This window comes from Populus nigra, chromosome 16 (assembly GCF_951802175.1).
Source record: "Populus nigra chromosome 16, ddPopNigr1.1, whole genome shotgun sequence".
NCBI lineage: Eukaryota > Viridiplantae > Streptophyta > Magnoliopsida > Malpighiales > Salicaceae > Populus > Populus nigra.
Genome location: NC_084867.1, coordinates 4,870,319 through 4,888,869, shown reverse-complemented (window position 1 = coordinate 4,888,869; position 18,551 = coordinate 4,870,319). Strand labels below are relative to the sequence as shown.

The 18,551-nt window shown below is 33.8% G+C and overlaps 1 protein-coding gene across 1 annotated transcript; it reads right to left on the bottom strand.

Moving 5' to 3' along the window:
• Positions 1-4,426: 4,426 nt before the first annotated feature.
• Positions 4,427-8,849, bottom strand: LOC133675114 (pre-mRNA-splicing factor SLU7-A). The gene is made up of 9 exons (XM_062096391.1): positions 8,570-8,849; positions 8,172-8,335; positions 7,966-8,078; positions 7,303-7,852; positions 6,895-7,194; positions 5,903-6,119; positions 5,280-5,383; positions 4,727-4,795; positions 4,427-4,632 (listed from the first exon to the last, which is right to left on the bottom strand). The coding sequence occupies exons 1-9, from the start codon at positions 8,583-8,585 to the stop codon at positions 4,555-4,557; spliced, it is 1,611 nt and encodes a 536-aa protein (XP_061952375.1). The 5' UTR covers positions 8,586-8,849; the 3' UTR covers positions 4,427-4,554.
• Between the last annotated feature and the right edge of the window lie 9,702 nt (positions 8,850-18,551).

Here is an 18,551-nt window from a genome sequence, read left to right as displayed (position 1 = left end):
GTTTAGAAGGAATGATTTTTGAAAAAAGTTTTTATATTGAGCTTTTTGAGATCATTTGCAAAATACACAAGATGTAACGAGAACGAATAACCAAACTTTATTGATTTAATGAAGATGAGTACACTATGCATAATATTTCTTTACAAAATCAGATTTCACAGGCCTAGGCAAGTTAACTCCATCCATTCTTGTCAATAACAGAGCTCTCCTAAAGAATGCTTTATTCACTACATATAGGCCTTCGTAGTTGGGTGCCTACTTACTCTAATCTTCGTCAGGTAAAGGTAAGATCATTACTAGCATTAGATCTCCTTCCTGAAACACCTTAGGTCTGACTTTCTTGTCATATGCTTTGGCCATTCTTTGTTGATATAAATGGTGATGACAGATTGTAGCTAACCCCTTTTCACTTATTAAATTTAACTGCTTGTATCTCATTTTAACCCAATCAGCTTCTTCAAGTTTTAATTACATAAGTACCCTTAAATATAGGATTTATGCTTCTAGCAGCATTACTATTTTCATATTGTAAACTAGGGAATAAGGTGTAGCTCCTATAGATGTTTTTATTGTGGTGCAATATGCATGTAGAGCAAAAAGAAGCATTATATGCCCGTCCTTGCACATAACTACCATCTTTTGCATAATCTTCTTGATATTCTTGTTGAAAACTTTTACAGAACCATTCATTTTTTGCCTGTATGAAGATGAGTTTGAGTGCTTAATTTTTTATTTTATACAAAGCTCTACTATTATTTTTTCATTGAAATTCAGAGCATTGTCAGTCACTATCTTTTCAGGTAATCTCGTTCAATGAATCTATTCACTACATTCTAGGTTACGTAAGAATATGAATTGGCTTCCACCTATTTTGTGATATAGTCAATGGCTATTAGGATAAATTGATGTTTGATGCTAGCTTTTGGATTGACAAGTCCAATTACATCAATTCGATCCCCACATTGCAAATGGCCATGGAGATGTCAAATTGAATAGAAAAGTTGGAGGCACATTTATCTTATCACTGTACACCTGACATTTGTGGCATTTTCTGACATATTCTATGCAATCTCTTTCCATGATCATTTAGAAATACCCTAACCTCTGTATTTGCCTAGTTGTCATATGTCCACTAGCACGAGTTGTACAAATCCCTTCGTGAACTTCTTGGAGTGCTTTTTTTACTTATATCTCATCTCAAACATTTTAACAATGTTTCATTGGATGACTTCTTGTATAACACTTTTGCATCGAGGTAGTAGTCCATGACTAACCTTTGCAGGGTATTCACATATGTATTGGATGCTCTCAGGGGATACTTTCGGTGTTGGATAAACTATTTGATATCATAATACCACGGATTCCTGTCATTTTCTCATTCGATTAAGTAGGCAGTGAGCCAGAGATTTTTTGACTTCAATAAATATGGGTTGCACTTTGTTTTCATAATCAATTTTATCCATGAAAGCTAAAGTGGCCAAAGCATCAGCAAATTGGTTTTTGTCTCTTCCTATATGAGTGAATTTTATCTCATCAAATTATTTTACTAGTTTGGATAGATATTCTTGATTTGGCCTCAACTTCTCATCTTTTGTCTGCCATTCTCATTTCACATGGTAAATTATCAGCATTGAGTCACCATAGACATCAAGTTTCTTTATCTTCAATTCTAATACAGCTTCTAATCCAAGGATACAAGCTTCATACTCAACCATATTATTGGTGCACTCAAACTACAACTTGATCAAAATAGGGTATTGTTTTCTGTTAGGAGAAATCATCACTGCTCCTGCCCTATTGCCATATACATTTACTACTCCATCAAAATATATTGTCCACCAATTTGGTTCTTCTTTTTTTGCTACTACCACCAGGTTTTCGTCTGGGAAATCAAAATTCAAAAGGCTTATAATCTTCAATTGTATTGTTTGCCAAATGATCAACGATAGCACTTCCTTTCATGACTTTTCTTGTCATATACACTACATCATACTCAGCCAACAACACTTGTCATCTTGTTATTCTACTTGATAAATAAGGCTTGTTGAAGATATATTTAAGAGGATCTAGTTTTGAAATCAACTATATAGTGTAATATAACCTGCATTATCGAAGTTTTTTGTAGCCAATATAAGTGCATAATAAAGCTTCTCTACCATTATGTATATCGAACTCACAATCTATGAATTTCTTACTCGAATAATAGATCGCTCTCTCTTTTCTATCAGACTCATCATGCTGCCCGAGTACACATCCCATTGTTTTTTTTATTGTTATCAGATATAGAATCAACGATTTGCCAAGAACGGGAGGCACAAGGCACCATTGTTAGGGATTAATATTTTGTTATTGATATTGATACTAGTTAGATTATTACTAATTTAGAGTTATTATTGTTGTTGTTGTTGCTGCTGCTGCTGCTGTTGTTGTTTCTTTGATTATATCTTAATTTTGCTTTTCTTTTTATTTCAAGATTAAAAGTGTATACCTTATCCTAAACCATTAGATTTTGCACTTTTTTATCTTGATATTCTGATAACTTTGCGTGAGATTAATAAAAAGAAGAAGTAAGAAATAACCATATTAGCCATTACCATGGCAAAGTTGCAGAATGAAAAGGTGAATAGAGCTTTAAAGAACTATTTTATACCTTCAGTTAATGGGTTTGCATCTAGCATAAATAGGCCAGCTATATAAGCCAATAATTTTGAGATTAAACGATCGATAATTCAATTGATACAACAAACTATTCAATTTGAGGGGTTGTCATAAGAGGATCATAATGTTTATATCGTAATTTTTTCTAAAGATATGTAACATAAGCAAAACAGAGTAGTAGATAATGTTATTCATTTGAGACTTCTCCCTTTTTACTTTAAGAAAAAGAGAAGGCAGGGCTAAATTCTCTATAACCTGGTATCATTACTATTAGGGAGGAATTAGCACAAAACTTTTTAGAAAAGTATTTTCCTCCGGCCAAGACAACAAAGCTAAGGAATGATATTACCATATTTACTCAATTTGAGAATGATTCTTTGTATGAAGCATTAGAGAGATATAAAGTTTTTTTTTTAAGAAAGTGTCTATATCATGAACTTTCAGCATGGCTTCAAGTCCAAATATTCTACAATAGTTTAAGAGCTACAAACATGTTCATGGTTGATACAATGCTAGATGAGCTTTAATGAATAAAACTCATGAAGCAATTGATAAATTTTTAGAAGAATTGACATCCAACAACTATCAATGACCTTTTGTGAGAGTAATGTGAAGAAAGGCGGTTGAAGTTTTTGAACTTGATTCTATTACCACATTGGCAGCACAAATAACAACTCTATTTAAATAACTAGGTAAGGTGAATGTTAATATTATTTAAACTAATATTATATGATTATTGTGCAAGAAATCACTCAAGTATCAATTATCATATGGAAAAGCCTTCTGCTCTACCAAATTCCAAGAAAGTTAATTACATATCCAATTTCCAACATTAGAATAATCCATATTCAAACCCATTTAATCCTGAATAGAGAAATCATCCTAATTTTTCATAAAACAACAATTAAGAGATAGCTAAACCACTTCAAAATTTTTCATAATAACAAAAGGAGCTAATACATGAAGAAATGTTCATGTAATACATGCAAAATATAAATTTGGCAATCCAAAACAATTTAGCTTTGATTCATAACGTTGAAGCTCAAATTATTCATCACTCACACATTCTTACAAAGAGAACACAAGGAACTTTGCCAAGTAACACTATTATCAATACTAAGAAACATGTCAAAGTAATATCATTAAGAAGTGGGAGGATAATAGAGCAGCCACAAACAATAAGTTTTAAGCAAGATAAAGTTGATGATATGAGAAAACCAGTAGAAGATAGAGGAATTGAAAGAGCAAATAATCAATCAGTAAGCTAAAAATTCAAAGAAAAATAAAGCTTCAAAGCTCAAGAATTCCAGGGAGTTTATATCTAATACAAATTCTCGTTTAATCTTTGATTCACTTGTTCCTTTTCATCATAGACTAAAAAATAAGAAGCTTGATAATCAATTCTCTAATTTCTTTGTATTTTTAAGGATATTTTATCAGAAAAATGGAAGTTAAAAAGAGCATGAGATGATAATGTTAACTAAGGAGAGTAATGCAATTCCACAAAAGAAGTTGCCTCCTAGATTGAAAGATTCAGGGAGTTTTCAAATTCCTTGCATTATAGGGAATTCTTATTTTGAGAAAGCATCAAGGGATTTAGAAGCAGGTATTAATCCTGTACATTATTTATTTTTGGAAATTAGATCTTGGAGAAGTAAAGTCCACTACAGTCTCTTTACAATTAGCAAACAGATCTATCAAGTACCCTATAATAGAGCAAGTCTAGGTATTATCTTAGGTGTCCTTGTAGATATCCGATTCATCACAATAACAATCAATCAGCCATCTCATCTTTATATTATTAATCAGTGTTTATTAATGAAGTACAAAAGCATACCAAGCTGAACAAAGGGGAGAGGAGAAAATTTGCATGCTACAACTAAATACAGCAAAAGTTTAATGGAGGAAATCCTTCATTGGGTCGTCGTGATGGACTTTCTTCATCCTATATGCCTCCATATCTTCAGCAGTAACCTGTAATGATTAAGACATTGCCTGGTCAAACCCTATAACAGCACAACACATAGTCCAACATTCAAATCACGAGTGCCGATCATCCAAATGTTACCTCATCATTCCACCTGACATTGTATTTCCGCTTTCTCTCATCTTTCTGCTCTCTCTTTCTTTCATCTTCCTGTCCAAGCAAAACATGTGCAATAAACATTAGCAACCATAGCATACCTCAAAGAGAAGAACTTCAACCAGCACTTAAAAATACCACGCCATGAACAAACAATAGCACCCGTACTAAGGGAAATGTTGACCTGTAACATATCCCAACCTTTCAGGTTCTCGATAGAACTAAATACCGTTCACAAAAAAGCAGAACAAATTCTATAGTTGTTCCTGTTGTAGCCAAATCAAGAAAATTGACAGACTTACGAGCAACACCACTCGCCCACTTCACCAAGGAACTGAGCAAACAAAATAAGGAACAAGAAGGAAAAAAAATATGATTGGAGAGATTATTAGGTACTCCTACTTATTGCCCCCCCGGGTCGCATAAAGGTGTGGGGCAGCCATATCAAGAGTCCCAGATTTATGTGAGCGGGAGGAACGATACATTAGGAGCACCTAATAATTTCCCATATGATTTAAAAGGGCTTGTTCTTATTCACCTTTCTAAGCGCTTCAGCGAGTAACTTCTCATCCAAAATTAAATCTTCTGGAACCTCAGTTCCCCAAGTAGCAAGCTGTTTCTCCTCCACTGGTGCAGGTGCCTCTGTTTCCCATGTGTAATGCAGAATTAGACATAGAAATCTAGCCACAATTACATTTAGCTTATGAAGACTTAAAAATTTTATTTTGTCTAAAATCTTTGACAATCAATTGATCAATACTTTTAAGACTACATGCTTATAATGTTCATGGAATCTAAATCAACAATTTTCCACCAGAAAATATGATTCGCGCACCATCCAAAATTACAAATAACAAAGTCAAAATTAAGTTTTACAATGAACCCTCGATTCACATGATATTGTATGTATTAACAATAAAAAAAACTGGTCTTTTGAGGAGAAAAAAAAAGCTTGCAATACTTTGTATGTTAATTATAGGTTAGAAAAACTGTTTCATGTCATGACATAATAATTATTACTTGAAAAGCTCTATATTTTTAATTAGTTTATGGAACCAGCAGTTTAATTATTAATATAGAGGTTGAACTGACGACCAATGACCCAGGAACTCAGCTGGGTCCAGGCAAGGTCTAACAGCAACAGACAGAACTGAGACAAACCTTTAGTGGCCTCTTTACGATCAATATTAGCCTTCATAAGATCAGTTGCAGCCTCAGCAGCCTTTATTCCAGCAGCACCTGTGCAATAACTGTTCCGAATCATCTGCTTGCAGCACTTGTAGCCCCATTGATGATCCTTCCACCATGACCCCCACACGGTTGTGTGATTATTAATGAAAACATCTTCTTCGTACTTGCTTCTAGGAAGTACAGTCTCCTGTAAATAGCATTGGACAGAGCAATTACAACACTTATTTATTCACATGAACAAAAAAAGTTCAATATGTCATGGCTCTTTTTCAGCTTGAGCCTTTCACCATCTTTGTAAATAGAATAAGAACTGGAAGCTATTTTGTTTGGACTGGTATAGGGTATGTAGCCATGGGTGGCAAATAGTACGAGGCTGAGTATTTTCTTTAAACATTGATGGCCTCTTTTTTATCCTAAGTATTATATTAGTGATATTAAAAGAGACAGCATAACTTGAAGCAACAATTGCAGCTGCACGTCTCAAGAAACACTCATGGTGACCAGATTCTCTTTTTATTTCTCTTACAATCATCGGCTTTTGTTGTCCTTTTCTTAATGGTTTGTCTACCTCTCCACCATCTAAAGTTCATGAGAATATCAGTAACAACAGTGAGCCCCTGTTCCTCTTTCTTTGATGCATCAAAGTTAAATTGCCAGGTCTGACCTTAATTTTGTACTACTACCCATTCTGCATCATGTTGTGTCTACACAGGTAATGTGGCTCAGAATAGAAGTTCAAGTAACAGAGATAACAGGACCAACGACAATTTTTTTTTAAGAGTCTTGCAGATAAAAATTGTCCCATATTAACCAAGGACCAAAATAAACCCATGGTTCTCGTGAACCATACGAGTATTTGATGATTGAAAACAAGGTTCATCACAGCTTCTCCATGAAAACAGAAATACTATCAATTATCTGTAACAAAAAAAAAAAAAACTAATTGTTGTTTCAATATTTACCTGCCCCTTGATAATCCGCCCTGCCCGATCATATTCAACTTGTCTTTCACTCTGTCCCAATAGAAGTTCTCTTGGAATTTCCTCTTCACTAGCCGCATTGCCATACTTCTCCATAATAGTGTCCTTTGTACGGGTCTTCAACTTCTCTTTTATGACCTTATGATTCTTATATAGCAACTCCGCTTGAGATGGAGCTGCTTGCATGTGAATATCTTGTCCCTTATCAAATGCCTCCCAAGCATGGATGTTGAGATGCTTGAACTCCAACGCTTGACCACTATTCCTATATTGGTTATCTCCCTGTAACATTTAAACAGAGATGTTTAATAAAAATACCGTTTAGGGCTCACAGCATGTCAATGAAGTTGCAGAGCTATTTACAAATTTCCTGCTCTCAAGAGCACTTACCTCGTAGAATTTTTCGTTTGGATCTGCATCTGGAAGAGGATCCTCACGCATGGACCGGGTTTTGGGGTCATAGTGCGCAGAGTTAACATCAAGATTTAAAAGATATTTTGCTGTGTCCTCACGAATACGCAAATTCCTAACAGTTCCCGTGCTCCCACCACCTGTTGTTCGCACACGCTTCTCAACCTTTGCAAAGTCCATTTGTTTGCTCTCGTCAACCTTGGCTTCATCTACCCTTAAATCATCCTCATCATTGTCCACATCATTAACCCCATCCTCAGCATTTTGGTTCCCGTTTTTCTCCTCCAATTTTTGAAGTTGTTGTTCCTTCACATACTTCCTTCGAGCTGCATCTCGAGCTTCATATCTTTCAACAACATGGCTATAGCTTGATGGGTCATAACCATTCCACCGGTCTCGCTTGCCATCATAATCAAGTTCAATAGTCTCTATTTTTTCATCAGGGGCTATGTGTATGTTAGTCCATTTTGCACCCACTTTCCTGGGCCTTTTCACGCATGACTTTGCAGCATGTGTCATAGCTCCACAGCTGTAGCACATACAAGAGGATAAATGATCATCTTAAGACAAAAATGAAATTGAATGACATGCAAGCTAAAATGTCAGGCAAAGACGGCACACATGCACACAGAGATCACTTACTTGTGGCATGCACCCTTTCTATATTTTTCAGCCTGGAAAACTTTTGCACCTCTATCATACCATGATTTTGTATAATTAGGATCTGATTTCCACTTCCTTTGATGTTTCAAGCTCTACTTATCAACAAAAAGATAGTCAAAATCAAGATTTATCCTTTCCACAAAAAGAAGCATAACAGCGAAAAAAGCAAGGTGCAAGCAACTTACAGGTTTCTCGGCATTGAGATACCAAGGTGCAGATGACATATACTGAGGAATGTGAGGATTAATCTCCTTTCCATCCTCATCAACCTCAGCAGGGGCAAGCCCAGCTTTACGCGCTTCTTCCAATTCAATCTGCTTCCTATGGTCCTCTCTAGACTTAAATGCAACTGCAAGACAAAGACCGACCGAAACGAGACTTAAATCTGCAATTTCTTTCATATTTATTTTATTTTGTATATAATCAGAATCTGTTACGCCCCTATTTCGACATCAATTAACGTAAAAAAATCCAAATAATAGCTAAATTTATAATTATCAATATTTTGTCTAAGAAATCCCAATAATCCAAAGCTAATGTCAAGAAATCAGCATCCCAATCAAAATCACATAAAAATACAAACCTGATGCGGTTGCCATTGTGCAAAGCAAACCCTAACCCTAGTCTAAAACTCACAAACAAAGAATTCTGCAACCGAGTGTAAGAAACCCCGGAAAAGAGAGAAATAGGAGTAAAGGGGATTGAGAGATCAGGCACAGACACGGCGGGGCATATTTATCACTTTATATCCGTTTCCCTTCTTATCCGTTGCAACACCGCCAACAGGGGTTTTGGGCTTGCATTGCTTGGCATATGAAATTATGAATTAACGAGACCTGCTGTGGTTTAATGAAGATTCAAGGGTTGTCTCGTGTTTATTATTGTTTGTTAAAGTGTATTTTATTTTAATATATATTAAAATAATATTTTTTAATTTTAAAAAATTATTTTTAATATTAATATATTAAAATGATATGAAAATATCATAAATATATTAATTTAAAAAAATAAAAAAAATTAAAATTTAAAAAAAAATTCAACTATAATGTAAAACGTGTTAATTTCTAAAAATTTATTAAAATAAAATTTATTTATTATTTTAAAATTATTTTTTATATTAATATATTTAAATAATTTAAATATATAAAAATATATATTTTAAACAAAAATATTCAAAACTTTTAGTGACGTGATGCAACCTAATTATGAAACTCTATCATTAAATTAATAATATAATATTGTTTAAATAATAATATAATATTGTTTTGGTAAAAAAGCCACGCGGGACATTGGATTGACCTTCTGGACATTTTGAAGAATTATCTTATTATATAAAGATAAATTAAGGCATTAACCCAATTTTTATTTTCCTGAAATTTTCAAAATGAAAGTAAATACTCAAATAAAATTAGGTTATTTTAACTCATTATTATATTGTTGTAGTTCTCTGGTTATTGGAAAGCCTCGTCGGATTGCATCAAATGGGCGAACGGTGTTTGATGCCGATGATGTCCTCAAGTCAACGTATTGTCCTTTTTTTTTTGTTTTTCCTTGTGTGTGTCCTTGAGTTTGGTTTGCTATAAGCATAGTTATTAGATCCGGTCTGGGGTTGACCCGGCCAAGGGGCCGGGTCTCGAGTTTCAGGGGTCAACCCGGATCAACTCGGAAAAATTAAAAAAAAATAAAGTTTTAATATTTCATATGAAAAAATCCATGTAACTATAGATTATACATATTATGAAGTTTAAAAAAATATTTTAAAAAGTTTTTTATCCCACATTAAAAAGATATTATGTTAAGCTTTTAAGTTAAAGTATTTAAACTAAAAAAGTTTTTTATCCCACATTGAAAAAACATAAGTTTTTCCTTAGAAACATAGAGTATATATACTAATGGGTTTCAAATCCCACATTGAAAAAACATAACTTTTTTCATGGGAACATGGAGTATATATATGAAAGGGCTTCAAATCCTACATTGAAAAGATATTATGTTATCCTTTTAAGTTGAAGTATTTAAACCAAAAGGATTTTTATCCCACATTGAAAAGACATGGTTTTTTTCATGGGAACATAGTGTATATATATGAAAGGGCTTCAAACCCCACATTGAAAAGATACTATGTTATCATTTTAAGTTGAAGTATTTAAACCAAAAGGTTTTTTATCCCACATTAAAAAAACATGGTTTTTTTCATGGGAACATAGTGTATATATATGAAAGGGGTTCAAATCCCACATTGAAAAAATACTATGTTTATCCTTTTAAGTTGAAGTATTTAAACCAAAAGGTTTTTTATCCCACATTGAAAAAACATGACTTTTTTCTTGGGAACATAGAGTATATATACTAATGTGTTTCAAATCCTACATTTGAAAAAAAAAAAAAACCGGGTCTCGTCCGGGTTCGCCCGGGTCCCGGGTCGCCCGGGTTTGGCCGGGCTGTTGCCACAACCGGTCTTTTGTTAAACCCGGACCGGTCCAGCCACCGGGTGGACCGGGTTCCGGGTCGACCCGCCGGACCGGGCCGGGTTTAATAACTGTGGCTATAACTCTTCACTTTGCAGTTGTTTTTTTAATAATTTGGTGCAATTTTTTTTCATAAAAAGAGGCAACTAGTTGAATATATATTTAAGAAATTTATGCACTAATGCTTATTTGTTGGCATCCGAGGTTAGTTTAATATATTTTGTAGTAATAATATTATATTTATATAAATATATATTTATTGTTACTAAAAATTTAATTTATATTTAATTTTCATATAATATTAGATTAATAAATCTAATATTTAATTTATGAATCAAGACTAAGGATAAAGTTCAAGAGACAAAAATATTTTATAAAAGAAATTATAAAATTGTTAAAATTATGAGATTCATATTACATCAAAGCATTGTTCCTAAAAGATTAATGGTCGATGCTCTTTTAAATACTGGATATTTATTAAGGTTGTAGAGATTGATACATATTATGTTCTTTACTTTATGAAATAAAGCGGTTGTTCTCATAAGTTGAGATATAAAAGATATTTAAAACTACTATGTAGATGTTTGTCATTAGATATTTACACTGAATTAACCCGCATGCAAATCTCACATGGAGAGATCACCTATATCTATGAAAAGAGCTCATGTTATGGTTGTGTAAGAGATCTTTAGACTTGATATCACTAAGTTATCTTATATAGAGAATGTTATGCATGAATTTTGTTACATGTTATCTTAATTAAGGTAACGAAGGAGTAGATATTGGGTATAATATGAACTATATGAAGGTACTTAAGTGATCAATAGGTGATTTATCAACTTACGTGTAAATTAGAAAAAATATTTCATTTGTTCTTAAATAGCATTGACTGAAAAATCATTGGTCAAGGTGGAATAATATATGGTTACCATTTCTTTTTTGATTTATTGGACTTTAAAACTTGCTAATATCCATGTATCACAATCAAAACTTTCACCGTAGCATTCCTTATGAATTGTTATTGTCTTTTATACGACGATCTTGCCAAACATTATGCTAATGATATAATTATTTTTATTCATATTATTCTCATTGTATTTACACAGAAATGCTAACCATTCTCACAACCCTGAAAGATGTTTATTGACCCAAATTCTAAAGTTTGTATACCAATGTATTAGTGCTTTAAATTATTTTTTCATCAGCTAAAAAAATACATCTTATTCATTAATTGACATTGATTTAAACGAATTAAGAAAAAAAAACAGTACGATAAGAAAAAAAAGATGGTTTTAGAGTATGTTCATATAATATATTACGCATTCTCAATCCATATTTAATTTAAAAAATATTATATAAAGTTGTATTATAACATTTTATAATTTTATCAATAAAGAGTTTAACTAAAAATCACTAAATATATATATGATAATATCATAAATTTTTATCATCATCATCATCGTCATATAGACATAATTTTTTCCCATCATATCACTATAAATTCTATCAAATTATCTCTAGACATATCAAACAACTTTAATTACTCTTAAATGACTTTTCTATTACCATGCTTCATAGTTTGCTTGTAAAGTTTACTTATCTTGTCACCTTAGTCCTTATTTTAATAGAAACCAAGTAATCACATAAATAATCCAAATCTTTCCTTAAAATTTGATCAAGTTTATTACCACCTTAGTCATCTCAAATAATCCACGAACAACATTGTAGAGTGATCTCTTGATCTATCCTCACTAATTGTCAATTCAACCTATATCTCTAGTGTCCACATTATCCCATATTGAATAAAATTATTTTCTTGAATAAAATTAAGATATATTAGTTGTTATATTTCTACACTAGTGACTTATAATAAGAAAGTGCCCCTTTTTTTGTTCTCACTTAAGTCGTTCTCGATATTCTAGATCCAAATTGTTTATTCTTAAGAACCACAAATCAAATTTACTCTTTGAAAGTTCATAACATAACTAAATCAAATCTTTCTATATAGATGAGTTTTTGAATTTGTGATTGAAGTTGATGACAAAATATCAGGCACGATATGGATTGTATCCTAAAGGTTCGTGCTAAATTTCTACTACTCCATTCTTAATGCTTGCATGTTTATTTGATATTATACAAATGTCAATTTATTCACTAGTAATGTATTCTTGTAAGAAAAGTAAGAACCATTTATATTTGTAACTATTTTCTTCTTTAATAAGTACAAAACCCAAAAGGTATATCCTATTATTTGTACCAAAAGCAATTGGAATCAATAATTTTCCATCATATCACCTATATAGATGTGTGCCATCAATACTGATTAGTGACCTACAACACTTGAAACATTCAATGCAAGGTCTAAATAACAAAAAAAAACTCTAAAAAATCATTATGCTATTATCAATTTTTTCCATTGTGATTTCAGTCAATAGTTGTTCCAGGATTTGATTTTTTTTTAATTTCTAACAACAATCTTGGTAACGTTTTAAATGACTCATCATGTTAACCAAAACAATGCTAATACACCTATTGTTTTACAACCCATGTCTTATCGTAGAAAATTTTATGCTTGCAATTGTTATAGAAATGTTATTCATCATAAAGGTTGAAATAACATTAGTAATAAATTTTGCATCAAGGTGATAGTGGTTTTCTTTAGACAAAGGTGGTGGTAAATGTGTGAGCTAATTTATAAAATAAAAAATTGCATAAAATCAACGCTAATTGACTTAATACATAGCTAATTTATATATATAAAAAACTAAAACAAACTCTAATTTTTTAACTAACTCCAAATAATAATTTACTCACAACTATACCAATTACAAATTAAATATAAAATGAACAAAATTAATATCAATGTAGGATACTTACCTTTTCGATTAAGAAGTAGTGGAAGCATGATGGTTGTGGCTGAGAAGTGGTGGCAATGATGATTTTTTTATGAGAAAAACATGCTTCAAGGCTTAGAGACAAAGGGGGTGCGATGTGATTTCTAGTTTTTTCTATGGCGAGAACTATTCATTTTCAACAAGTTTTTTTTTTAAGAGAAGAGAGTTGGCTATTGGATTTTTAAAGAGAAAAAGAGCAGGGAGCATATAGTTTTTAATTTTATGACATGTCACGATTTTGAATCTTGATAGGGCAAATTATCACGCTTCATAATCGTGATATCCATAAGATATCGTATTTTGGAATCGTGATAGGTTGGAACTGTGGTATTTTTACCAATTGTTTTTAAAACTATGCTATTTAGTTAAAAATTTTAATTTATTGTGATTTTTTAAAAAAAATCACCATTTTGGCTAAATTAAATAGAGGTATTTATAGTAAAATATTAATTGATTAAGCAATCAATGATTCTTTTAATATTAATAAGAAATAAAGAGATTTATTTATATTTTTATTTATGGTCACCTTTGTTATGGCAATTATTTGTCAAAATTTGAAAAGAAAGCATTTGTTTTCATGTTATCACAAGACATGATCCTTTCAATGCCTGATTTTGAATTTCTATTTTGAGGATTAAGATTCAGATGATTATTGATTAGTTAGCCTCGACCTTTCTGATAGTACTTTATATTGTTTAGCTTATAACAATTTTTTTTTGTCATAAAATCTTTCACTTCTTGATATATGAAATCCAATTACTCGGATATAAGTAATGGCACAACTGAATCTCAACAAACGGATAAAACTCAACCATTAGATAAAGCTCAAGATAATGGCACAATCGAATCTTAACAAACGGATAAAGCTCAAATTCAAAACAAACAAGAAGAAGAAAATCATTTTCAAGGAAGCAAAACTAGGAGATAACAAACTCTCTGTAAATTCAAATACTTTTAAATGTATCTTGTAACAGAATTGGTCTTATCCAAAAACATCTATATATAAAACAACATGTGATTCTCCAAAAACACTGAGGAAAACATTTCTACTGTTTACCTTTCTCTTCAATCTTTTTTATGGTATCAGAGCCTACAAAGACATACGTCTCTCAAAGCTTTTAACAACTCTTCTTCTATTGTTGTCAATTATATTCTCCTTACCCAACTCCATCATTTCATCACAATCAAACTCACCCAAGATAATTATCTTTTTAGTGAGCTCAACTAATCCTATACCTTCGTTGTCAAAATCTTTTTGGTTACCTAAATGGCCCTGTCCCTTGCCCACCTATCACAATTCCTTCATTCTCCACTCATGTTCCTAATCTTGAATACATTCACTGGTCCCAACAAGATCAAATCATTCTAAGTGCCCTCCTCTCTTCCCTCATTGAATCCCTTCTCACACAAAGTTGTGGGTCTTACATCTTCCCGAGATGTCTTGCTCGCATGAGAGAAAACATTCTCCTCTACCTCCTCTACCCGTATTCTCAGCACGCATTTCCAACTCTCCACCCTTAAAAAGGCATCCCTCACAATCATTGATTACTTCACCAAAGTCAAACAATTATCAGATACTCTCTTTGCTATTAGTCATCCTCTTAGCTCCTCAGAAATCACCTTATATCTTCTTGTTGGTCTCCCTTCCTCTTACGACTCACTTGTCACCTCTATAACCACCAGACTAGTTCCTATCTCCTTTGATGACTTATATGAATGCCTCCTCACTCATGAAAATCGTCTTAACCAATAAAACACCTCCAATGAATTCAACCTACCCTCGACCAACATTGTCACCTTCTACCCCGGTCGGGGTCATCATGTTCCACCTTCACATAGAGGTGGTTCTCACTATGGCAATCAATTTATAGGTAGGGGGCGTGGATTCCAAAATTTCTTCCCTCAATAACAATCACACTCCAACAAACCTTAATGTCAAATCTGTTCCATAATACGCCATACAGCAACAACTTGTTGGTATCGATTCAACCAGCAACACCAATCTCCTTCTCCATCAATCCTTAAACAAATATAGTTCACTCTCCTACACCCTATTATGATCAAAACTAGTACCTTGACACTAGTGCCACTAATCACATTACCTCAAATCTCAACAACCTTTCACTCAATATCAACCCCTACACTAGGCCTGATTAAATTCAGGTGGGCAATAGATAAGGTTTGAAAATTCTTCACATTGGTTCTTCTCTTCTTTATTCTACTTCCAAATCTTTCTTTCTTCTACATGCTCTTGAAATAAAAAAGAACTTATTGTCAGTTCATCAATTCACAAATGATAATAACGTTTATTTTGAATTTCACCCTTCCTTTTTTTATGTCAAGAATCCATCCTCGGGTGTTATCCTTCTCCAAGGACCAAGTAAAAATGGCCTTTAACCTCCGCATACTCTCACCTCTCCCTTCACCAGTCCAGCTTTTTACCTCAGCAAAAGAGTTTCAGTTCCACAGTGGCATACACGCCTCGGACACCCTGCTTTATGCACAACCATAGCAATTCTCTCTAAGTTTCATCTAGTAGTCACTAATAATAAATATTTTTTAGTTAATCATGCTTGTCAATTAGGGAAAAGTCACAAATTACCTTTTCATTTATCAAATTCTGTTTCATCTTCTCCTTTTAAGCTAATATTTATGGATGTATGGGGGCCATCGCCCACTAAATCTGTTCATAGAAATAAATATTACTTAAGCATCATTAATGATTTTTCTAAATTCATATGGTTATTTCCTATTGATGCCAAATCACAAATTGCCCATACCTTCATCAATTTCCAACTTCAAATCGAAAGCTACTTTGATTGCAAAATCAAAGCATCTAAACTGATTTTAGAGGTGAATTTCAGGCCTTAAAATCACATCTTCTTAACTCCGACATCATCCATCGTCTGTCCTGCCCATACATGAATGAACAAAATGGGTCAATTAAACGCCGTCATTGCCACATCGTTGAGACTGGCCTTACACTAATGGCAAATACGTCTATCCCACAACAATATGGGATGATGCTTTCATCATTGCCACCTATCTCATAAATCGTCTTTCGTCTCCCGTCATTCAACACACAACCCTACTTAAAATCTTGTTTAAACAACCTTCAGACTATACTCTCCTCCGTACCTTCGGGTACACCTGTTGGCCTTACCTTCACCCATTTAACTTCTACAAAATAGTTTACCGCTCAGATCTTTATGTTTTTATTGGCTATAACCCCAACCATCGAGGATATTGATGCCTGCAATAATCCATAGGCCAAATCTTTATCTCTAGGCATGCAATCTTCAATGAAACCCGTTTTCCATTCCAACAAATAAATCCTCCCTCTCCTGATCACCAAACCCCTCTTCTAACACTGCATTCATCCCTCTACATCTCGCACCCTAATTCTTTGCCCAATGACCTCTCTTTTCTACCAAACCAACCAGAACTTGACTCGTGTCTTCCCTCAAACTCAAACTCTCTACTCGAGCCTAATTTTGAACAACAAAACTCACACCCCATGATCACGCGATCCAAAAATAACATACACAACCCAAGAGTATACCACCTGACACGACTCCCACTCCACGGGCCTTACTCGTCGAGATCAAAGAAATTAAGCCCACTTCCTTCATTACTGCCTCAAAAAATCCACATTGGAGACAAGCCATAAATGAGGAATTTCAAGCCTTACTTGACAATGACACATGGGTCCTAGTCCCTCCAAAGCCCATACACAAATCTTATGGGTTATAAGTGGGTCTACCGAATTAAGAAACGAGCTGATGGATGGATCCATAAAACGTTACAAAGCCCATCTAGTTGCAAAAGGCTTTCACCAATTACCAGGTATTGATTATGATGATACTTTTCAGTCTAGTGGTAAAACTCACTACCATTCGAACTGTTATCTCTTTTGTAGTATCAGAAAATTGGCCCATTTGATAACTCGATGTCAAAAATGTCTTTTTACATGGAACCCTACAAGAAATAGTTTACATGACCCAACCTCTTGGATTCTCGGATTCTCTGATTCATCATGTCCTGAGTATGTTTGTCACCTTTAAAAATATCTTTATGGGCTTAAACAAGCACCTTAAGCTTGGTTCTCCAAACTCAGCAATAAACTGGTAGAAATGGGCTTTACTGCTTCCAAAACCGATACTTCTTTATTCATTTTCATATCACAACAAGCTATCATCTATTTCCTCATATATGTTGATGATATCATCATCACTAAGTCTTACAAATTTCTTGGGGACCTTAACTATTTTCTAGGTATTGAAGCTCTACAAGATGACCGTGGCCTTTCTCTCTCACAACAAAAGTATATTTTCGACCTGCTCAAGAAGACTAATATGCTACATGCCAAGCTGGTGAACTCCCTCATGTCCACAACAGACAACTTATCACTCTTTAAAGGTGATCCTTTTAGTGATCCAACCCTTTATCGTAGCACCATTGGCTCTCTCCAGTATCTCTTTTTTACCAGACCCGACCTCGTATTTGTTGTTAGCAAAGTGTGCCAGTTCATGCAGTGTCCCATGACAGACCATTGGACTACCGTCAAATGGATTCTCTGTTATCTCCAACAAATCATCCACTACAACATTCTCATCCGCCACACCTCATCTACCGACATACATGCCATCTTCGACGTCGACTGGGCCAGTTATCCTAATGACAAATGATCTGTCAGTGGCTACTGTGTATACCTTGATTCTAATTTAATCTCATGGAGCCCACGTAAACAACCAACGATATCATGTTCAAGCATGGAAGCAGAATATCACGCGGTTGCCAATACCACCGCTGAAGTTATGTGGCTCCGATCTCTCCTAACTAAATTGGGCATCTTGAGTCCAACTCCACCTACACTCTGCTGCAATAATATAGGGGGGCCAAGTACCAAACTGCCAATCCTCTCTATCACTCACGTACGAAGCACATTGAACTGGACATTCACTTCGTGCGTGATTAGGTTGCCCAACGCCATCTCCAGATTCGGTTCATCTCCAGCACAAATCAGATAGCTGATTCATTCACAAAGGCACTCCCAATTGCACGATTCTGTATTATATGTGATAATCTCAATGTTCACGAGCTCCAATTATGATTGAGGGTGTGAGGCGTAATGACACAACTGAATCTCAACAAACAGGTAAACCTTAAACACTAGATAAAGCTTAAGATAATAACACAATTG